We start from the raw sequence: 23,559 nt of genomic DNA on the forward strand, positions 1-23,559 counted from the left end.
CTAACTAACTTGCTGCTGCAGCAGCTGTTGGGCCCCCAGGGTTGGTCACTAAAAACTGATAATGGGGTCTTTTTTCTTCTGCTGCTGAGAAGAAAATAACAAGGCAGTTCCTTTTGCTAGATAAATGTGAATGGTAAATGTTCCCTTTGAAGCCAACAGAAATCATTCCCACATAACCTTCAGATGTTTATTGCCCCCTTTGATGTCTTCCCAGCAGGTTTGGGGGGCACCTCCCAGCGATATTATTTCCTGGATTGCAGTGACACCTGGTGGACAAGACTACAATAGCTTGAATGAATTCGATATTTTCCCAGGAGACAAATTTTTAATTCGAATGGACCAATTGTAGGTCTTGGCGTCATAACTTGGGTGTGTAATACCTGCTGGAGCCAATGAGGATTAGGGGATCAATTGCTAACGAACCTTTTTATTAAGTATAAAAGATATTGCTGCCTTTGTTTAGGGGCAGAGAGAGGTACAGAGATGCCGCTTGGAGGGTTTAATTGCAGCTTCTGATAGTTAGATGGTTCCTTGTAGTCATTCTCTGAAGACAAGTGCTTATGCAGCAGTACTGGGACAAATAGCTGTTTGTTAGTTTGTAGTGAGGGAAAGGAAAGTGATGTTCAGATATTTCCTGATTTTTTTGGTTTTATTTTTAGCTAGAAAAATGGTATTAAGAACTCATTCAGGATGATTCAGCTGCAGGGAAATTCAAAAGATTTATCATGATTTTATGTAGACTAGAGAGGAAGCACTGTGTGTGTGTGTGTGTGTGAGAGAGAGAGAAGCTGGACATTCAACCCCATCTTTTTCTGTATTAACATTTATTAATCACCTAAGCCAGAGCACTAGGCACTGACGTCCAGAAACTGTAAGATACATGCAAACAAGTATATGTTCAAAAGAAGTGGATCCTGAATCTGAGCTGAGCACTGGACTTCAAGCACGTGCAATGGCCCCGTGGAGAAACTCGTCTTAAAAGAATCACGTGAACGTTAACTGAGAGTTTATGCTATTATTCTGGCCAGAATTTAGGTGGGAATTTTCAAATATTTTGCAAGTGAACTGAACTGAGATTTAGGGCGGTATTAAATAGTTTCTTGTATAATGTACAAAACTGATATTTCTAATTTCCCAATGCTAATAAACTGATATCTTTTCTCGTAATGCCACGTGACTGTGTTTGCTCTACAGTATGTGTGATGCAAATGGCGCATGCCTTGCAATAGTAACGTTATTCTTGGTTGCTTTATTCTCTGCTGCAGCCTTCCCTGGGAGAACCTTTAGTTGCGTGCGTGCGGATGTGCTACACCTCCCCATCCCTAGGCACCCAGCTGAGAGGTGGTGTTATGGATGTGGCCTCTCACATCTAGGGTGGGTGGAGGGGGTTATACTTTAATTTACTAAGGACTTAACTTCATTATTTTAATGAAATAGCCCCCTCCCCCAGTTTTTAGACATGGAAAGGTTTTTATCACAACTGGAGGGAGAATTGCTAATTTGTATGTAAATGAGAAATTGAAGCTTGAGTGAGCCTATAGTGGTGTCGTCAGCATCGTTAAAAGCTGCCCTGCCATTATTGGTCAGCGCTTCATAGCACTCGCTCACAATTGATGTCATCAAGCATTGTTAAAAACCATCCTGTCATTGGTCAGAACCTCACTGAACAGATGGTTATGTAATTAGGCGCTGTTGCTGCCTTGTCATTAGCCAACATTTCAATGTGTTGACTGACCAATGACGATGGTCGTTGGAAGCAGTAAGTGGACTAGGCCAGTGGTCCCCAACCCTGTCCTGGGGGCAAATGTTCTCTCATGCATATTCATTGTGGATATCCTGAAAACCCGACTGGCTGGTGGGCCCCCAGGACAGGGTTGGGGACCAGTGGACTAGGCGGCCGCCTAGAGTGCCACAGTTCTGGAAGCAACAGTAAGACTGGGCCAGGAACATTTTAGACTTGCTTATCTGCCCTGTGGCCACTGTCTGGAGATAAAGGTCAATTACCGTGTGGAGCAGCTGGAGCCAGTGAGTCTCAGCCTCCTTGGCTGTTCTGTGTGGATTTTTTGGGGGACATTGGCTGGTGAAGCGAGGGAGGGGAAGAGGGTGGAAGAGATAGAGACAGCAACCCCGAATGGGAAGGAGAGAACAGAGACTGTGATAGAAAGGTCTGAGGAGATGGGATGGAGGGGAGATACCTGGTGAGAAGAGAGTATGGACTTGGGGAATGGCTGAGGTGAGGGGGGACTGAGGGATTAAGTGGGAGCATGGAAATAGGGGGATTGAGGGGAGGAGAGAGAATGGCCTGAGGTGCAGAGGGAAGAATGAGGACTGGTGGGACAGAGGCCTGAGGATGAACGAGCAGGGATTTAGATTGTGTGGATGGGAGAGAGGAGAAAGTTTTTGTGAACCGCCTCCCAAAGTAATCCACGTAAGTCTCAGGCTAATTGGAAATCAAAAATTTCCCCGAACATGGAAAATAGGGATTTTCAAAAATATTATTAGTTTTCATTTTTGGGTGTTATTTGTTGTGTCTTTTGTTTAGAAATATTTTATTGTTTGAGTAATTTTTTAAAATATGTGTTTTTTAATTATTGGATTTTCTAGTCTAGATGTTTTAAGATATGTATGTTTTTTATTAGTATGGTTGTACTATTATGAATGTTGTTTTATACTTGATTCATGAAGAATAGTAATGTTTGCGTTTTCCCATTGTTGCACTGCATACATAGTCTGGCTTGTTCCACTTTCCAGTTCAGTTTTTGTCTGCTTATTTCCATTTATACTTTATTCCCTATTTGATGAGGCTCTTTCTGTGTTCTGCATGTGCGACCGAGAAGAGGTATTCTGCTGGCATGTGTTTCTGTGTAGTCAGTTCTCGGTTAGACAGATGTCGTGCAGCTAGTGGACGTGCTTTTAGCCGCAGGTTGAGGAGCTGCTGGTGTGGACCTCGGGTGCCCTCAGACATCTTCATCAGGGTTAAAATACGTGCCAGATCTGTTTAATTGTCAAGGTACAGTACCCGGGCGTGGGGTGCCTGGCTTGGCCGACTTTCATGTATAAAGCTGATAAGCAGGCTTGCAGTCAGCTGCACATACGCCCTCGGAGTCACCAGGTAATCCCAGACAGTTGGTGTTTAACTTCTGTGGGGGCATTAACTTGAACCCCTGCACAGGGTCGCCTGCACCTTATATCTTGGCGGTGGCACACAGACAGGGTCCCAACAGGCTGTGAACTGCTGACTGAGGGTTTGAGCAGAAAATAGTGAATTGTTCAGTTCTGCGGGTCCATAAGTAGCATTTACCCAGTGAGAGGTCAACCCGTGAATCCTTGGTAAAGGTCCTTGAGGATTTCCGGGCTCCCGTGGGGGATCAGTCTCTGCAGATCTTCCCTCCACATATCCAGGGCGAATGCTGCAGCCCCTCTGCAGCAAAGTTAAAGAATTCAGGTCCTTTTTCCTCAAACTAGGGGCCCCGATTACCAAGCATGTTTGCCATAGACATGAAACAGGAGAAAGCCCCAAGTCAGCTTGGAAGATTTGCCCGCAGCGGCTCCATCAATACATTTAGCAAGCAGTAACTTCAGTGACCCCTCCTAGGGCAGGCACATGCATCAGGATAAGCTCTTTTCACAGCAACAACTAATCCACTAAATTGAATTTACCACAGAAGCAAATATTACAGAATGTTGGGAATTATTAGAAAGGGAATGGTTAATAGAACGGAAAATGTCATAATGCCTCTGTATCACTCCATGGTGAGACTGCACCTTGAATACTGTGTACAATTCTGGTCGCCGCATCTCAAAAAAGATATAGTTGTGATGGAGAAGGTACAGAGAAGGGCAACCAGAGTGATAAAGGGAATGGAACAGCTCCCCTATGAGGAAAGGCTGAAGAGGTTAGGACTTTCAGCTTGGAGAAGAGACGGCTGAGGGGGGATATGATAGAGGTGTTTAAAATCATGAGAGGTCTAGAACGGGTAGATGTGAATCTGTTTTTTACTCTTTCGGATAATAGAAAGACTAGGGGGCACTCCATGAAGTTAGCATGGGGCACATTTAAAACTAATCGGAGAAAGTTCTTTTTTACTCAACGCACAATTAAACTCTGGAATTTTTTGCCAGAGGATGTGGTTAGTGCAGTTAGTATAGCTGTGTTTAAAAAAGGATTGGATAAGTTCTTGGAGGAGAAGTCCATTACCTGCTATTAATTAAGTTGACTTAGAAAATAGCCACTGCCATTAGCAACTGTAACATGGAATAGACTTAGTTTTTGGGTACTTGCCAGGTTCTTATGGCCTGGATTGGCCACTGTTGGAGACAGGATGCTGGGCTTGATGGACCCTTGGTCTGACCCAGTATGGCATGTTCTTATGTTTTTAACCCTGCACAAGTACCCCAGCATCACACAAGAATGCCACCGAGAATACACCATGTGAAGAAGTACAGCCTGCTACACACACACACACACACACTACCAGTGTCACACAGAACCCTGCACAACAAATAGGCATTAAAGACTTAGTGCTCAAATGGTTTAGCTCTTACCTAACAAACAGAACCTTCAAAGTAAAATTTCTTGATAAAGAGTCACATCCTATTGATTTCAGCTTCGGAGTGCCCCAAGGATCCTCGCTATCCTCTACACTATTTAATATCTATATGCTCCCTTTATGCAGAATTCTATCAGGCCTCAGTCTAACACATTTTATCTATGCTGATGATGTTCAAATTTTAATACCGAACCAAAAGTCCATTGACCAAACTCTAAAGCTCTGGGACATATACCAATCCGCCATTGAAAAGGTATTAACCCAAATGAATCTTTCCCTAAATACTAAAAAAACTGAAATCCTATACCTCTCCCCTAAATTAAGCAAGACAAAAGAGCTTGAAATTCAAGAAGCGGCCAAAAACTACCCCATCTCCCTAGAAGTACGAGATCTAGGGATTCTCTTAGATTGCGAATTCTCCATGAAATCCTGCGTTAAAAAAATCATAAGCGATGGTTACTTCAAATTACACATACTCAAAAGATTAACACCCCTCCTATTCCGTAAAGACTTTAGAACTATCTTATCAAGATTAGACTACTGTAACTCACTATTCTTAGGTCTTCCCGCAAATATCACAAGACCATTGCAACTTCTGCAGAACTCTGCAGCCAGACTCTTGACAGGTACTAGAAGATCTGAACATATCACCCCAATATTAAAAGAACTTCACTGGCTGTCGATCAAATACAGGGCCCAGCATAAAATCTTATCACTAATACACAAAACCCTCTACAATGAAAAAGTGTTCCTTTGAAGGGCATCCTTGTGAGACGTGTTTTGGAAGATGGGTCGGCTGACCAGCTTCTGAGCCAGAGCTGTCTCCTGGCCGCCACCGCCGATGATACTCCTCCGGCCGCTGTGCGTACGAGGTCTGAGGCCGCATCTGTTAGAAAGGATAGCACTGGGTCCAGGATATCTCCCGGTGTGCCGTTCCTGGCCTGGGATCAGCAGGCACGTGTCACCACGGTGCAGCAGGCTGCAATCTGAAGAGACATAGCGGCCACGTCAAATGACTGTTTAAGCATGGCTTCTAGCCGCCGGTCATGCGTGTCCTTGAGTGCTGCTCCTCCCTCTACCGGAATGGTGGTGCGCTTGGAGACTGCGCAGACCAAGGCATCCACTCTAGGGCAAGCGAGCATGTCTTTGGTTGCTGGATCCAGGGGGTACAGGCTGGCCAAGGCCCGCCCCCCTTTAAAGGCAGACTCTGGGGTGTTCCATTCCAGGTCAATCAACTGTTGAGCGGCTTGCAAGAGCGGGAAATGACGGGAGGTCTGTCGAAGGCCTTCCAGAAATGGGTTCTCCTCGGGATCCCCCTGGGTTTCTGAATCCGGAATCGCCAGTTCCGCCGGGCATTGGGATACCAGATCCGGGAGCTCCTCCCTTGTGAAGAACCGTCTCATGGCTCGGTGGGGTTCTGTCCCCGGGGGGAGTTCTCCTTCTTCTAGGGGTTCGACTTCTTCTTCTGAGATGTCCGTACCCCCGAAGGTGGGACTACTTGGCGGTAAAGGGCTATGCCTAGGTCTTGAGGGGCCTGGAGCATAGGGGTCCTCCTGCGACGTATGTGGTTGTTCCGCCCAGGAATCCGTTTGCATTCGGACAAAGGCGTGAATCCCCTTGAAGAGTTCCACCCAAGGAATAGACGAGGGGTCCACATTGAGTGGCGCTGCTTCCCTGGGAGCCTCCGGCTGAGAGGGAGTCCCGCTGGGGGTTGCTAGCTCCAGGGAGCCCCCTGAAGAGCTAGTTCCCGGCCCTGGGCGAGCCTGAGCCTGTGGTGGATCTCCCAGGGCATCGGCTTCCTGGCTCTGGACGGCCCGGAGGTGGCATGCTGAGCAGAGGCCTAGGGATCTTACTTCCGTTATTGGAGGTGTCGAGGTAGCCCGCGCGTACATGTTTCGTTCTGGAGCGCCTGGCCGTGCGCGTATCTGTGCGCTTAACCGGGGTTTGTGCGCGTATCTGAGCGCTTAACCCCGGGAGGTGCGCGCGGGTAGTCGAGTGCGCGTAGTCCGTGCAACCGGGACTTGCGCATGCCGCTTATGCGTCTAAGGGTTCTTGTGCGTATAACTTACGCGCAGAAGTAGGTTTGTGCGCACAGGTAAATTTTGTGCGCTCAGCCGGGTGGCGATGTGAGCGGCGAGAATAAGGCCAAGATGGCGACGGCGACCATGCGGGCAAGATGGCGACTACCTCGGAGGGTCTCCACCTGGGAGGGCCCTTGGAAATGCCGGGGTCTGGCCCTGCTAGGGCGAATCAACCCGGTGGTGCTGGCTTCGGCCGATGGCCTGCGCTCGTCCTCAATCCTCGGAGACCGGCACAAGTAAAGATTTCTACCTTACCTTATCTTCGGCGCTTCCCGGTCTTGACCCGGGCGGTCTCCGGATGCGGGGGGAGAGGGCAACTACCTTCACCGCCGCTTTTGAGGGTGCACCCGCTGCCTCTCAGCCACGCCCGATCCTTTGGGGGGGCTAGGTCCCGCCGCGATTCGGCCGCCGGACCGAGGCTCACCTCCGAGGGATCACGAAAATCACCTCGGGAATCTCGACTGGGGGAGGAACCCGAGGGTATCACCGCAGGAGAGCAGGGCTCGTCTTCAGTAGAATTTTCTTCTTTTAATTTGGTTCCAACGCTCTGATCAGAGCGTGCAGATAGCTCCTAACTGCTAAGGAGACGGAAAATACTGAGGATCTGCACTTCCTGCAGGGGTATATGTACTAGGGGCTGACGTCAGCTTGAAATCTGATCCGTCTCCAACTGCTAGCATGAGTACACTATACACATTGGTTCTGAGTCCATCTGCTACACGCTAGGAAAAAATAAATAAAATAAGTACCCCAGCATCGCACAAGCATGCCACCAAGAATACACCATGTGATGAACTACGTTCTGCTACACAGCCACTGTCACACAGAATCCTGCACAAGTACCCCAGAAGCACACAAGCAAGCCACCGAGAATACACCATGTGTAGAACTACGTCCTGCTACACACACAGACAGCCATTGTCACACAGAATCCTGCACAAGTACCCCAGTATCACCAAGCATGCCACCGAGAATAAACCATGTGAAGAACTATGTTCTGCTACACACACAGACCACTGTCACACAGAATCCTGCACAAGTACCCCAGGATCACCAAGCATGCCACTGAGAATACACCATGTGAAGAACTATGTTCTGCTACACACACAGACAACCACTGTCACACAGAATCCTGCACAAGTACCCCAGAAGCACACAAGCAAGCCACCAAGAATACACCATGTGAAAAACTATGTTCTGTGACAAACAGAGCCAGTGTCACACAGAATCCTGCACAAGTGCCCCAGCATCGCACAAGCATGCCACCAAGAATACACCATGTGAAGAACTACGTTCTGCTATACGCACAGCCAGTGTCACACAGAATATTGCACAAGTACCCCAGAAGCACACAAAAAGGCCACCGAGAATAAACCATGTGAAGAACTACGTTCTGCTAACGCACAGACAGCCATGGAAGCAGTCCAGAAATGAAAACAGGAACATGCCCACTAGGTCCTGCATATGTGTTTCATTGCTATTCCCCAGATAGTTTTTTTTTCTCCTTATTTACAGAAGGTTAATCTTCCTGGCTTGGTCAGGGTCCAAACAGTATAGATTCCCATGGAGCTTACTAAGCAGGATTATTTCTGCATGCCCTGCAGGTCCAGCTTCGACCAGATCCAGCTCTCCTGCTCCACTTGCACAGAGCATTGCCCACTCTGAGCTCATGCAGATTAGGCCAGAGCTGGGAATGGAACCCAGCAAAACACAGGCCATGAAGCACTGTGAGTCCTGGGAGCAGGTGCCAGAGCTGGGATTGGAGCCAGCAACCCATAGGCCATGAAGCACTGGGAGCCCTGGGAGCAGGTGCCAGAGTGTGATTAGAGCCCAGCAACCCACTGGCCATGAAGCATTGTGAGTACTGGGCGCAGGTGCCAGAGCTGGGATTGGAGTCCAGCATAGAAACACTCACCAGTGTAACCATAAGAGTACCACAAAGGGGCAGCCTGGGCATCCTAAACCACGCTGAACCGAGCAGTAAGTGGGAACATAGAAAAGGAATTTGTAAGCAGCAAAACAAGCTCTGCCCCGGCCATGACGGGCACACCTGCTGCATTCTGGTGCCCTTTGGACCTTGGGCTTCTAGGCAGGAGGGAATGGCAAAGCTTTAAATTTCATTCCAAAGCAGGATCATAAAACAGCAGTGTGCATGGGACTTTAAACTTGCAGCATCCACATCCACCTAGGGAGCCATTAAGGCATAGGTTTTAGGACTTTGCTGGTTGAAAGAGAAGAGACGTTTCAGAGGGCGATGCCAGTGAAGTCGGCGTCGTTATGGGGAGGCAGTGGTGCACTGTGCTGCCCTTCTCCCAGCTCCTGTTACCCCTGTGCGTGCTAAGGAGCTGCGGTGGGGCAAGGTGTGCGCCAGGCCCAGATTGGATGGCAGCGCGCCAGGCCCTACCCCTTGTGCTCGGGCTCACCCGGGAGGCTCAGGCTGAAGCAGGGCGCGGCGCCGGGCCAGGGACTCGCCGAGTGCTCTGCGGGCATGGGAAAGCCGCATCCTCCGCTCCTGCGGCTCATCCGCCGCCCCCCGCCGGCCGTGGCGGCTCTCCTGGCTCGCCGGGGCCCGGGAAGGCAGCCCAGCCGGGCCGCAGCCGCGGTCGCCGAGGGCCCGGGAAGGCCGAAGAGCCCCGACGAGCTGCCCGGCCCCGGCCCCCTGCAGACGCTGTACTGGATCTTCCTGCGAGGATACGCGCTGCGCTTGCACGAGCTTCAGGTAGCCCTGCCCGGAGCTCCCTCATGTAGCGCAGATCGGGGGGGGCCCCCCCCCCGCGCTCCTCTCCCGCCGCAGAGATGCTAACTCCCCGTGGGGCTGGGGCGGCACCGGCACGCGCTCCTCTTCCCGCGCCCCCACCCCGGAAGCGGAAGTGCTGAGCAGCGCGCGCGCGCGGGAAGAAGAGGCCACGCTAAGCCTGAGGCGCGAGCAGCGCGGCTCGGAGAAAGAGGAAGCACAAGGTCGAGCCCCGCGCGGCCGATGGCTCTCCGAGAGGGTGGAGGTGGAGGAGGAGGAGGAGGAGGCTGCTGGGCGGGGGAGAGTGAGTGAATGAGGGAGCAAGCATAGGTGTCTGAGGAGCTGTGGGTGTGTATGAGTGAGACGGCAGGTATGGGAATGATTGGGGCCTGTACATGTGAGAGAGAGCATGAATGGACGTTTACCATTGGGAACCTGTATGTGTAAGTTTGTGATTGAAAACCTGTTTGTGTGAAAGAGTATGTGTGTGTGATTGAGATCCTTTGTATGTGAGAGAGATCATGTGTATGTATGATTAAGAGCCTGTGTGTATAAGTAGGAGAGAGATCATGTGTGCCTGTGTCTGATTGAGAGCTGGTTTAGGTGAGGGAGCATGTGAGTATGTGATTGAGAGCCTGTGTGTAAATGAGAGAAAGAGCGCATGTGTGTCTGGGTGTGATTGAGAGCTGGTTTAGGTGAGGGAGCATGTGAGTATGTGATTGAGAGCCTGTGTGTATAAGTAGAAGAGAGAGCATGTGTGTCTGTGTGTGAATGAGAGCTGGTTTAGGTGATGGAGTATGTGATTGAGAGCCTGTGTCTATAAGTAAGAGAGAGAGCATGTGTGTGTGTGTGTGTGATTGAGAGCTGGTTTAGGTGAGGGAGTATGTGATTGAGAGCCTGTGTGTATAAGTAGGAGAGAGAGCATGTGTGTCTGTGTGTGATTGAGAGCTGGTTTAGGTGACAGAGCATGTGAGTATGTGATTGAGAGCCTGTGTGTAAATGAGAGAAAGAGCGCATGTGTGTCTGGGTGTGATTGAGAGCTGGTGTAGGTGAGAGAGCATGTGAGTATGTGATTGAGAGCCTGTGTGTAAATGAGAGAAAGAGAGCATGTGTGTCTGTGTGTGATTGAGAGCTGGTTTAGGTGAGGGAGCATGTGAGTATGTGATTGAGAGCCTGTATGTAAATGAGAGAGAGAGAGCATGTTTGTAAGCATGTGCATGAGAATCTGTGTGTGAGAGAAAAAGACAGCATGTATGTGTGTGATTGAAAGCCTATATGTGTAAGCTTGAAAAGATAGACAGCATGTGTGTAAATGTGTAATTAAGAGCCTATATAAGTGAGAGAGAAAAAGCATGTGTATATGTGAGAGACTGAGAGCATGTGTGTATAGGTGTGTCATTGAGAGCCAGTGTGAGAGAGAGCGCTGGTATGTGACTGAGAGAGGAGAAAGTTCCAAGCAAACCACCCCTCCCCCTGCTAATTCAAAACAATCTCAGGACACCTGGATATCAAACATTTCCAGGTATGCAGAGCAAAACATTTTTTGTATCCTTATTATTTTTCATTACTGGGTCGTTGTGACTACTATTTTGAAATATTTTATTGGTATCTAGAAATTTTTTATATGAGTTTTTAATTATTGGATATTCCATTCATTCGCTGTTTCGGAATAATCTGTTCTTTTTGTTAGTACGGTTTTACTGCTACTGATTTTATATTTCTTGATTTGTTTTATAAGGATGGGTGATGTTTCTTTTTTCCTTTGTTACACTGCATACAGAGACTCTGGCTTGTTGCAGTTTCCAGTTCAGTTTTTGTCTGTATGTTTCTAGTTATGATTTATGGTCTCTTTATTCTTTGTTAGGTGAGGGTCTGTACATGTGACTGAGGTGTAGTTTCTGTGTAGGGCACTATAGCAGTCTGGCTTGGTCCGTTTTCCTAATAGGAGATGTATTGGCTGCCTGGCCATCCACCCGGCCATCGAGCTCGTCGACCCGTGTCCCCATAGCCGCAAAGTTCTCCCTGATGTCCGCTATTGATGCCAGGAGGTCTGATTTGTGTTGTTTAAGGTTGGTTCTCAGCTCTAAGAACCAGCCCCGCATTTCATCTCTGCTCGGTAGGTCCTGTGTCTGAAGCTCTGGTGCGGAGGTAAGAGCCGCCTCCCTGCTTGCTGCATCATCATCAGGCTCTGCGGCCTGTACACTGTCGGCCGACAGGGTTACTGCCGACTGTTTGCAGAAACCGAAGTGTTTCAGATCCGCGGTTTTGCATTTTGTTGCCATCTCGGGGCTTTTGGGGATCGCGAAAAGTAAATTCTGGGTTCTGTACCAATTTTTTGCATTAGAGGGCAGCAAGGGACTTTCCCAGGAACAGGAGCTGAGCTCTCACACGTCTGCCCTTGTCGCGCGCCGCATAGTCCATAATGTCAATTTTTAATAGATAGGCGGGCTGGAAGAAAGCAGATGATGGGCCGGATTTGACCCGTGGGCCATAGTTTGCCCGCCCCTGTCTTAATGTATTTCTTTTCTGCCAAATCCATGGGATGAAATTATAATTTCTTCATTGCATCACGGTTGTTTTAGAGACAGTCAGTCTGGGGGATGTAGTGGGAAGAAGACAAATAGTTTTGTGTGCCAGAACTGAACCCACATGTCCCAATCAGAAGGAAGTGCTGAAAGCAATGTCCTTGCCATGTTCAGGTCATCCAGAAGAAGAGGTACGGGCCCATGTGGAAGTCCGAGGTAGGACATTACAAGAGTGTGAACATCGCCTGCCCCGAGCTGCTGGAGAAGGTGCTGAGACAGGAGGGGAAGTACCCGATGAGGAGCGACATGGCGCTCTGGAAAGAGCACCGGGACATGCGAGATCTGGCCTACGGCCCCTTCACTGAGTAAGTCCAGAATTACCAATGTCAACCACCTACCACAACGCGTTGGTCAGTCCTGACACTCATCAGGGAACCATCCTACACAGCCTCTCTCTCCTGACACCGTCACGTGCAGCACTCATCAGGGAACCATCCTACACAGCCTCTCTCTCCTGACACCTTCACGTGCAGCACTCATCAGGGAACCATCCTACACAGCTTCTCTCTCCTGACACCTTCACGTGCAGCACTCATCAGGGAACCATCTTACACAGCCTCTCTCCTGACACCTTCACATGCAGCACTCATCAGGGAACCATCCTACACAGCCTCTCTCTCCTGACACCTTCACGTGCAGCACTCATCAGGGAACCATCTTACACAGCCTCTCTCCTGACACCTTCACATGCAGCACTCATCAGGGAACCATCCTACACAGCCTCTCTCTCTCCTGACACCTTCACGTGCAGCACTCATCAGGGAACCATCCTACACAGCCTCTCTCTCCTGACACCTTCACATGCAGCACTCATCAGGGAACCATCCTACACAGCCTCTCTCCTGACACCTTCACATGCAGCACTCATCAGGGAACCATCCTACACAGCCTCTCTCTCCTGACACCTTCACGTGCAGCACTCATCAGGGAACCATCTTACACAGCCTCTCTCCTGACACCTTCACATGCAGCACTCATCAGGGAACCATCCTACACAGCCTCTCTCTCCTGACACCTTCACGTGCAGCACTCATCAGGGAACCATCCTACACAGCTTCTCTCTCCTGACACCTTCACGTGCAGCACTCATCAGGGAACCATCTTACACAGCCTCTCTCCTGACACCTTCACATGCAGCACTCATCAGGGAACCATCCTACACAGCCTCTCTCTCCTGACACCTTCACGTGCAGCACTCATCAGGGAACCATCTTACACAGCCTCTCTCCTGACACCTTCACATGCAGCACTCATCAGGGAACCATCCTACACAGCCTCTCTCTCCTGACACCTTCACGTGCAGCACTCATCAGGGAACCATCCTACACAGCCTCTCTCTCCTGACACCTTCACATGCAGCACTCATCAGGGAACCATCCTACACAGCCTCTCTCCTGACACCTTCACATGCAGCACTCATCAGGGAACCATCCTACACAGCCTCTCTCTCCTGACACCTTCACGTGCAGCACTCATCAGGGAACCATCTTACACAGCCTCTCTCCTGACACCTTCACATGCAGCACTCATCAGGGAACCATCCTACACAGCCTCTCTCTCCTGACACCTTCACGTGCAGCACTCATCAGGGAACCATTTTACACAGCCTCTCTCTCCTGACACCTTCACGTGCAGCACTCATCAGGGAACCATCCTACACAGCCTCTCTCTCCTGACACCGTCACGTGCAGCACTCATCAGGGAACCATCCTACACAGCCTCTCTCTCCTGACACCGTCACGTGCAGCACTCATCAGGGAACCATCCTACACAGCCTCTCTCTCCTGACACCTTCACGTGCAGCACTCATCAGGGAACCATCCTACACAGCCTCTCTCTCCTGACACCTTCACGTGCAGCACTCATCAGGGAACCATCCTACACAGCCTCTCTCTCCTGACATCTTCACGTGCAGCACTCATCAGGGAACCATCCTACACAGCCTCTCTCTCCTGACACCTTCACGTGCAGCACTCATCAGGGAATCATCATACACAGCCTCTCTCCTTACTTTTTCTCATATGGCTCTTACCAGGGCATCATCTCTCATGGCTTCCATGTTATTCCTCTCTCTTTAATCTACATTCTGGAACATGCTTTTAAAGCTAGATACAGGTTCTTATTAGTGTTTGCCATTCAGCAACGTGCCTTCTGGTCTGGTGTCAGGCCTCCCATTCCTTTCCCCTTCCTGTGATTATGTAGCAGACAGATGGCAGATGACACGTGTACCCTCTCTGACTGGTTCCAAGTGACTTATCCTCAGGGCCGCGCTTTTGGCTGGTAGGGGGCCACTGTAGCCGCAGAGCCTGAGGTCTTCAGCAGTACAGCTGATCCCTGCCCACCCCAGCAGGCAGAGGACTGGAACTGGAGACAACATCCAGGGCCCAGTTCTCGCATCCAGAAGCTTCCATTTGCTTTACACTGTGTAGTAAGTCGGTGCATAAAAGACAGATTCAACCCATATATTGAAATGGTAAGAACCAAAAATCAGCAAAAAATCCTGGTAGATCTGTGCTTAGTAGGTTAGTAGTGTGCAGTAAGTTTTGTCTCTTTACGAAGCCTTGATAACTTTCAGATGCTTATGGGCTGACACAGCAAAACTAGAGATGTTTCCAAACAGGCACCAGTGCATCAGATCATCCCCCTATGCGCCTTAGAATGAGCGAAGGATCCCTCTCCATTCCTCTCTCGCTTTCTCGTCCTTTTTGCCATGCATGTCCCAGAGAGCAGCTGCAATTTACCCTGCAGCCCACTCCAGGACACAGACAGGAAAGTTGCTGGCCTGACGATTTTTCAGCTGCTGGGTTTGTGAGACTCTCGGCATGACCGCAGTGCTCACCACATTCCTGCTGCATCCTCTAGGCCTCCAGCTCGGCGAGGATGCCTCATGCATTCACACCAAGACTCTAGAGCTATTCTGGACCCATTAATGAACTCCAGAAGTTGTACAGTTGGGGCCCACACCATGGTCACATGGTCTGGAAAACCGTAGCTCACCAGTAAAGTTACTTACAAATCTGTAGGGGCAGGTCCTGCGGCTCAGTGCACAAAAGGACCTGGCTCGGGTCTTAGGCTCCCTGTTTCATGCGGGGCTGGTGATGCCGCAGAGATAGCACTCACAGATGCCTGGGGGACAGTGATAGTCATTGTGCAACAGTGACACCTAGTGGCACATTCAGGGCCCATGATTGCAGGATTCCAGAAGCAGTCTTGGTGTACGATTCCCCCCCCCCCCAGACCTCCGTGCTGAGGACTTGCTGCAATGACTAGATTAAAGGATATTTCAGGGGGCGATATAAAATAGTAGGAAAGATCCCCAGGTAGTTGCGACTGACAACTCATGGTACCAGATCCTGGACCCGGTTCTGACTGAGCTGGAAGCCCCAAGGAGCAGGAGGAAACTCGGGGATAAATTAAAAAACCTTTGAGAGTGTTAAAGACGTCGCACCCTTCACTGGTGTGTCTGGGGCCCAACAGCTAGAGAAGGGAAAAGCAGCAGTAAATATGTGCTTATTCCATGACATCTGGATGCCAACTCCAGATGCTTCTTTCCTCCTGGATGGGGAGGGATCTCACAAACCCTCTCACTAGATGAGCTCAGGAAAGGGAGGCGAGCCACACCCCTGCTCACTAGCTGAGCAGAAAACTGGAGAGGTGCCACCGGCCCCCCCGCACACCCCCTACCCTGGAGACAGCCCTCTTTGCTGCACCCCTTTAAAAGCTGCAGATTCGGCTCGTGAAGTGCTTTCCTCATTGGGTAAAATCGAGCGCTGGCACGGGATACCGTTACGATGTTGTGCGTAATGCTCTCGCTCCCTTTCTCCCAGGGAAGGCGAGCGCTGGCACACGCTGCGCACGGTCCTGAACCAGAGGATGCTGAAGCCGCGGGAGGCCATGCGCTACACCGGCATCATTAACGAGGTGGTGTCCGACCTCCTTATCATGCTGCAGGACCTCAGGCGCGAGAGCCCCTCGGGGGTGACGGTGAACGACGTGGCCAGCGTCCTCTACAGGTTCGCTTTTGAAGGTACGTGGTGTGGATGACAGAACTGACAATATGAAGAATTCCAGACAGAATCTCACAGTGAAGGGAACTGTAGGACAAGATTTGTAAATATATATCAGCTGAAACGGATCAACACCCATCCATGCAATCACTGTGGACAGTGAGCCTCTCTAAGGAGGTTCACCATGGGGTGGCTACTGTGGTTTAACTTCATTTAGACTGTTCAGTCCCAAAACTGAGCCCTTCCCTCTGCCTCCAGTTCTGAAGCCTGGATCCTCTCTGCCCTCATCTCTGTAAGGCTGTGATCATTAGGGATGTGCTTTGGTTTTGAAATGTCACAGAAACAGCGACTATTAATTCTTCCAATCTCCGCTAAAGTGAGACCAAACTACTTATGCAATCTGTGTATCCCAATAATAATCTCACCCACCTTTAAACCTTCACTTATTTATTCAAAAATCAATTTTTTGAAAATCACATTTTTCAAAAAATATTATAAATGCGGGGAAAGGTAAGTTTCATACGCTTGAATGCATGCCTTCCACGGCCTTGCTTCTTTTATGTAATGTAATCATTAACTTACCTCCCTCCCACTCCCTTTATTTTTTACTCTATTTTTTTGAAACATTTTTTGTTATTGAATTTTTGCTAAAATCTGTTAATGTTCACTAAATGATGCCCTTGAAGGCTTTTCAATAAATTCTTGTTGTTATCCACTTTGATTTTATAACCAAAACGCCGATATCATACTACTGATTTCTGCCTATAAAGGCTTCTCAGTAATTCATTCTCCCTTAAACCCCAAATGGATGAAAAATTATATCGCTTTTTTCTTAACAAAGAACTGTTCATTCAAACGCCAAATGTTGTAATTTAGAATATAAAAGACTTATCTCCCAACACAGCTGTGTTTCAAAAAGGTGTCCTTTCTTCATCAGGGGAGCCCTGTGGGCTCCGTGGGAACGGTGTCAGGCCCAGCGTCGCCTGGGCCGGACCTTACGGACTTGGGCCAAGGAGACTCCACACCAGAGGGGGACGACCCGAGCACGCTGCGCCTCTTCCAGCGGGAAGAGCTGGATGATCTTATCCCGCTAATTATTCAGGGGTTGGACCTCGATCCGCCGCCGGATCCGCCAGCTCCCGTAGCACCCGCTGTCGTCACGTCTTCAAAGAAGGGGGATCCGGTTCTGGCAGCCCTTCGCCCGAGGGCTCGGGCGTTCCCCATCCACGAGTCGTTCCTGCAGCTCCTCACTAGGGAATGGGACACCCCGGAAGCTTCCCTAAAGGTCGGCCGTGCCATGGAAAAGCTGTATCCGCTACCGGAGGATTTTTTGGCTCTCATCAAGGTACCAAAAGTGGACTCCGCGGTGTCGGCGGTCACGAAGAGGACGACCATACCAGTGACGGGTGGAGCGGCCTTACGGGATACGCAAGATCGCAAGTTGGAAGTTTTCCTTAAGAGGGTCTTCGAGGTCTCCGCGCTGGGCATGCGGGCAGTGATGTGCAGTTCGCTTGCCCAGAGGGCAAGTCTTCTCTGGGTGCAACAACTTCTCACCTCTCAGGTTCTGCCGGCCGATGAGGTCGCCCAAGCAGATAGACTGGAAGCTGTGGTGGCGTATGGAGCTGACGCCTCCTACGACCTGTTTCGGGTCCTGGCAAGGTCCATGGTCTCGGTAGTGGCGGCACGGCGAGAATAGAGGACACACAATGAAGTTACTAGGTGATACATTTAAAAACAATAAGAGAAAATATTTTTTTACTCACATAATTATGCTCTGGAATTCATTCTCAGAGGATGTGGTGAAAGCTATTAGTGAAGCTGTGTTTAAAAAATATTTGGACAAGTTCCTGGAGGAAAATTCCATAAACAGTTATGCCTAATTTGTTCCTAACAATCAGGTTTACCTTACACACCTAGTGTATTATTTTAAATTGTTACCATACTATGATGGCACACGAGTAATTTGTAATCTATACCACCCATATTTCTCTTTATCGTGCCCTTCTGTAAACCGTTGTGATGGTATTTAACTTAACGACGGTATAGAAAAATTTTTAAATAAATAAATAAGGTGGACTTGGGGAAACTCTACTGCTTATCTCTGGGATAAGCAGCTTGGACTCTCTCTACCCCTTGGGATCCTGCCAGGTACTTGTGACCTGGATTGGCCACTGTTGGAAACAGGATACTTGGCTTGATGAGCCTTTGGTCTGACCCAGTCTAGCAAGTCTTATGTTGTAATAAACCTTGTTGTTTGAGACACAAATGGACCCAGCTGCAGAGACCAATTAGTTATTGCTTCCCAAATCACATCAAGAGTAATAGTAGAAGGCTTAGGTAAAATGAAGGACTGTATCTCCCTTTGCTCCCAGCAGCTCCAACATCCAGGGGACTACAGACACCGCCACAGGTCATCTCCTGATGTCATCAGGCTACGACAATGATGTTTCTTGCTCTGCATCATCAGCCAGACTGGAGGGGAGCAGATGCTTGTTCCAGAGTCAATGAAGCGTTGAGGCTTGCACATCGCCCAACGTCTGTGCCACTGAGTTTGAGGGGAGCAAAACATTTACACCGGCCACTGCAGGCAATTTGTCCTTCGTGGAGTTTGAATTTGGTTCTCCGTGGCCTTTGCGGTTCTCCTTTTGAGCCTATCAAGTGGGCCATGTTGAAGGATTTAACTCTCAAAACGGTGTTTCTCGTGGCTATCTGTTTGGCTAGATGTGTTTCGGAACTTCAGGCATTGTCATGCAGAGAACAGTTCTTACGAATATCTGACTCTGGAGTTTCACTTCAGACAGTGCCTTCTTTTCTGCCAAAGGTGGTCTCGGCGTTCCACGTGAACCAGTCTGTTGAGTTACCAGCTTTTCCAGAGGTGGATAAGAGTTCTCCTCAGGGCCAGGATATGAGGAGTTTGGACGTCCGATGGATTCTTCTGCGATACTTGGAGGTGACTAATACTTTGAATGTCTGATCATCTTTTTGTCTTATGGAGCAGTCCAAAGAAGGGGTGTAAGGCTTCCAAGACTACCATTGCCCGATGGCTAAAGGATGCTATTGCTTCAACGTACATATGGCATGGGTGACAAGTGCCACATGGTCTTAAGGCTCATTCTATCAGATCGTAAGCGGCGTCGTGGGCAGAGAGCCAATGTATATCACCTCAAGAAATCTGCAGGGCAGCTACTTGGAAATCCTTGCACACGTTTGCTAAGCTTTACCGGTTGGATGTCCGAGCTCCAGCTGTGGATTCTTGTGCTTCGAGCTGGACTCTCCGGGTCCCACCCCATTTAGGGCAGTTTGGGTACATTCCAGCAGTCTGGTCTGATCCTGGTACAAACAGGGAAAGGAAAATTGGTTCTTACCTGCTAATTTTTGTCCCTGTAGTACCATGGATCAGTCCAGACGCCCGCCCAGGGATATACTGTTCAGGAGAGTCCGCTCAGTTTTTTGTTGTTTCTGTTTACAGATCTTGACGCCTTTGAAGTATTGCACGCTCACTTATACATAGTTTTCGCTGGTTATTGTTTGCAAAAAAAATGGGAACATTTTTTGCTTGATCTAGTCATTGGTTGATAAATTTACTTCATTCTGCTTTGATATTGATTATACTGAAGGATCGCAGGTGGAACACCAGTATATCTGGGGGGTGCTTTTCAGCTTTTCTCTGACTCCATCTGCTGGAAGGGAGGCATAACCCAGCAGTCTGGACTGATCCTTGGTACTACAGGAACAAAAATTATCAGGTAAGAACCAATTTTCCTTTTTAACCGTTTAAAATGCTTTTGAAAATCAGGACTGTGCCACATGCAACATTTTCATGGGAACAGTCTTGAAAAAAAGACCACTCCCTTGCGTCAGGTGTCCGCATGCTTCTATGCCATTTAAACACCCTGAGTCCTGAAGGTAATTTTTCCGCCCATTGAAGGACTGAATCAGGACTAAGTCCTGGTATCAAGTGAACTCCTGCTAACAGGTGTATCTGTAAAGGGGGGGGGGGGGGGAGACTACAATGAATGTGGGTGATTTTAAATGCCATTCTAAGTAGTGAGGAAGAGGGACATCAGAAGCAATGCAGGACATCCTTTTCTCATATTTTGACTAAATCGTGGAGCTTGTCCTCCTAAGGCAGGCGTCTGTCTCTAGTTCTGTCCCACTGTCCCCCCAGGGATCTCCTCCATCCTTTTCGAGACGCGCATGGGCTGCCTGGAGAAGCAGATCCCGCCGGAGACTCAGAGGTTCATCAGCTCCATCGGCTACATGCTAAAGAACTCCGTCTATGCCACCTTCCTACCCAAGTGGACCAGGAACCTGCTGCCGTACTGGAAACGCTACCTGGAGGGCTGGGACACCATCTTTGCTTTCGGTGAGTCTTTCTGGGCTGTAGGTAAGGGAGACGCCGGGCCTCCTTCAGCCTGGCAGGCCACTGTATGATATCTAGGGACCTTCGCTTTCAGATTATATTTTGCTTTTTCTGGAAGCTTCACCGTTATAACAGAAAGAAAAATAATCAGTGGAAAAGTAACCTTGATATATAACACAGGAGAAAAATCAGTGGGAAAAGTGAACTTTAGTGATTTATTTTTTTGTTACAACATTGAAATTCCCAGGAAAAAAAAACAAAACTGAAAACAAAACTCCCTGTATGCAGTTCGAGTTGATTCAGGTTAGGGTCAAATCAAAGTCCTTCCTTGCTCGGGTTCTCTAGTTTTTCCAACCCAATCTGCTTTGCTTCCCTGATCTTCTCAGTAAAGTCTAATTTAGGGCAGAGAGGACCCTTGTGGAATGGATGAGGAAACGCAGCCACCTCGGGGGGGGGGGGGGGTAAATGGACTGGCATGACATTACTGGCCTCTTCCGTCAGGAGGAGCTGGCCCCGCTTATTCCCGCTATTTTGGGGGAGTTAGGGATAGCCACACCCCCAGAGGAGTCTCGGCTTGGCTCAATGGATCCAGTGTTGTTGGGCCTGAGTGGTCCCCCTACAATTTTCCCTTTTCAGCGACGGATCTTCTCTTTAGGGAATGGGATATCCCAGATCTGGGCCTGAAGGTCACGAAGGCCATGGATAAACTTTATCCCTTGCCGCAGGAGGCTCTGGAAGTCCTACAGGTGCCGAAGGTGGATGCCGCGGTCTCAGCGGTGACAAAGAGGATGACCATTCCGGTTACGGGCACCACGGCGTTGAAGGACCTCCAAGATCGCAAATTGGAAATCCAGTTGAAAAAGATTTTTGAAGTTTCTGCTCTGGGGGCCCGAGCAGTGATCTGTAGTAACTTTGCCTTAAGGGCCGGTCTGCATTGGGTACAGCAGCTACTCGCCAACGAGGGCCTGTGAGAGGAAGAAGCCAGACAGGCCGGTCGTCTCGAGGCGGTCGTGGCTTACAGCGCGGACGCTCTGTACGACCTCCTTAGAACTTCGGCATGCTCCATGGTGTCTTCCGTCTCGGCCAGACGTCTCTTGTGGCTAAGGAACTGTTCTGTGGATGGGGCCTCCAAGTCTCGCCTGGGTTCCTTGCCCTTTAAAGGCAATCTGCTTTTCGGTAAAGAACTGGATGATATAATACAGTTGCTCGGCGAGAATAAAGGTTACCATCTGCTGGAGGACAGGTCGCGTTCCAAGGGGTCTTTTTCGTCCCGTTCTAGATTTCGGGGTAATCGTAAGTCTCTAACCCCTCGTCCTACTACCCCTTCATCCTCCTTTCGGTCGGGAGGGGGTAGACAGTCTCAGTCCTTTCGAGGACGGCGTTTTGGTAGGCCTGCTTCCACCTCTTCGGCCCCTGGCGGTAAGTCGGCACAATAATGTCCTGCCGGTCCATCCCTTGGTGCCGAAGGTAGGGGGCAGGCTGACCCTCTTTTTACGAGGCATGGACCACAATCACGACAGACCAGTGGGTACTCTCTGTGATAAAACACGGCTGCGCTTTAGATTTTGCTCGTCTTCCCAATCTGAGGTTTTTTCCATCCCCGTGCGGACCTGTAGACAAGCGGTCAGCGGTTCATCAGACTTTGGTCCAGTTGGTAGATCTCTGAGCTATTGTTCCAGTTCCCGCCTTGGAACAACGAAGAGGACACTACTCCATATACTTTGTCATTTCCAAGAAAAAGGGCTCCTTCTGGCCCATTCTAGATCAAAAGGAAGTCAATCGGTGCCTGTGGATTCCACGCTTTCGCATGGAGACCCTGAGGTCCGTGATTGCGTCAGTGCGACCGGGAGAGTTCCTGGCCTCTCTGGATCTCACAGAGGCATACCTGCATATTGGGATCCGGAAGGATCATCAGAAATACCTCAAGTTCTATGTGTTGGGAAATCATTACCAATTCCAAGCGTTACCGTTCGGGCTCGCGACAGCCCCCAGAACTTTCACTAAGATAATGGTAGTGGTAGCGGTACAGTTGCGCCGAGAGGGGCTGTTAGTCCATTCATACCTGGACGATTGGTTGATCTGAGCAAAATTCGAGGAGCTTTGTCGGTCAGCAATTCAGCGAGTTCTACAACTGTTGCACTCCCTCGGCTGGGTGGTCAGTACAGCCAAGAATCACCTCAATCCCTCTCAGTCACTGGAATTTTTGGGAGCTTTATTCGACATGCGGCAAGGCAATGTCTTCCTCTCCGTCGACTGCAGTCGCAAATTGCGAGGGCAGGTCGCGGCCCTTCTGCAGATGCAGACACCAACGGTTTGGGACTATCTACAGTTGACTGGTTCCATGGCATCAACACTGGAACTGGTTCCATGGGCTTTTGCGCACATGCGTCCTTTACAATCGGCATTGCTTTCCCGCTGGAGTCCGGTGTCCGAGCAGTTTCATCTTCCTTTACCCCTAATGGCCATGGCGTGTTCCAGCCTGGGATGGTGGTTGCACTCGGACAATCTCCTCAAGGAGGTTTCGATTGTGGCTCCGGATTGGAGAGTGGTCACTACAGATGCGAGCCTCTCTGGCTGGGGAGCGGTATGTTTGCGACAGTCAGTACAGGGTCGCTGGTCCACGACCGAGTCTCGCTGGTCGATCAATTGCTTGGAGACCAGGGCGGTGCGCCTGGCACTTCGGCCATTCCTACCCCTGGTCCGGGGGAAAGTCGGTCAGGGTTCTGTCCGACAATGTGACAACGGTGGCCTACATCAATCATCAGGGGGGGCCCAGTGGCGCTAGAAGCTCGGCTCCTAATACACTGGGCGGAGCGACACCTTCTCAGCATCGCCACGTCTCACATTGCAGGGGTAGACAACATTCACGTGGATTTTCTGAGCCGTCATCAGCTCGATCCCGGAGAATGGGAGCTGGCGGACAGAGCCTTCCAGCTTATCTGCGACAGATGGGGACAGCCGGCCAAGGACCTGATGGCAACCTTTCAGAATTCCAAAGCTCCGCGCTTCTTTGCCCGGCGCAGGGAACCGGGGGTGGAGGGGGTGGACGCCTTGGCGCTACCCTGGCCGACGTCAATCCGTCTGTATGTCTTTCCCCCCTGGCCTCTGATAGGCAAAGTCCTTCGCCGCATAGAGTATCATCCGCTGAGTGGCCTCGGCGTCTGTGGTTTGCAGATCTCGTCAACCTAGCATTAGAAGAACCACTCCATCTCCCGGCACTACCGAATCTTCTTCATCAG

At 49.7% G+C, this 23,559-nt stretch overlaps 1 protein-coding gene across 3 annotated transcripts in view; it reads left to right on the forward strand.

Annotated features, from left to right (window-relative positions):
• The first annotated feature begins 8,763 nt into the window (after positions 1-8,763).
• Positions 8,764-23,559, forward strand: part of LOC115093387 (sterol 26-hydroxylase, mitochondrial-like) — a 29,792-nt gene continuing 14,996 nt past the window's right edge. Inside the window, exons 1-4 of one of the 3 annotated variants that reach the window (XM_029605041.1) lie at positions 8,766-9,350; positions 12,065-12,255; positions 15,778-15,977; positions 20,126-20,323. In XM_029605041.1, coding sequence (XP_029460901.1) covers positions 9,120-9,350; positions 12,065-12,255; positions 15,778-15,977; positions 20,126-20,323 — 820 coding nt within the window. In that variant the 5' untranslated portion in view covers positions 8,766-9,119. Of the gene's footprint in view, positions 9,351-10,820; positions 10,888-12,064; positions 12,256-15,777; positions 15,978-20,125; positions 20,324-23,559 lie in introns of those variants that run through there. The other 2 variants (XM_029605043.1, XM_029605042.1) reach the window with 2 other exon arrangements.

The sequence above is a fragment of the Rhinatrema bivittatum genome, chromosome 6, assembly GCF_901001135.1.
Source record: "Rhinatrema bivittatum chromosome 6, aRhiBiv1.1, whole genome shotgun sequence".
NCBI classification, from domain to species: domain Eukaryota; kingdom Metazoa; phylum Chordata; class Amphibia; order Gymnophiona; family Rhinatrematidae; genus Rhinatrema; species Rhinatrema bivittatum.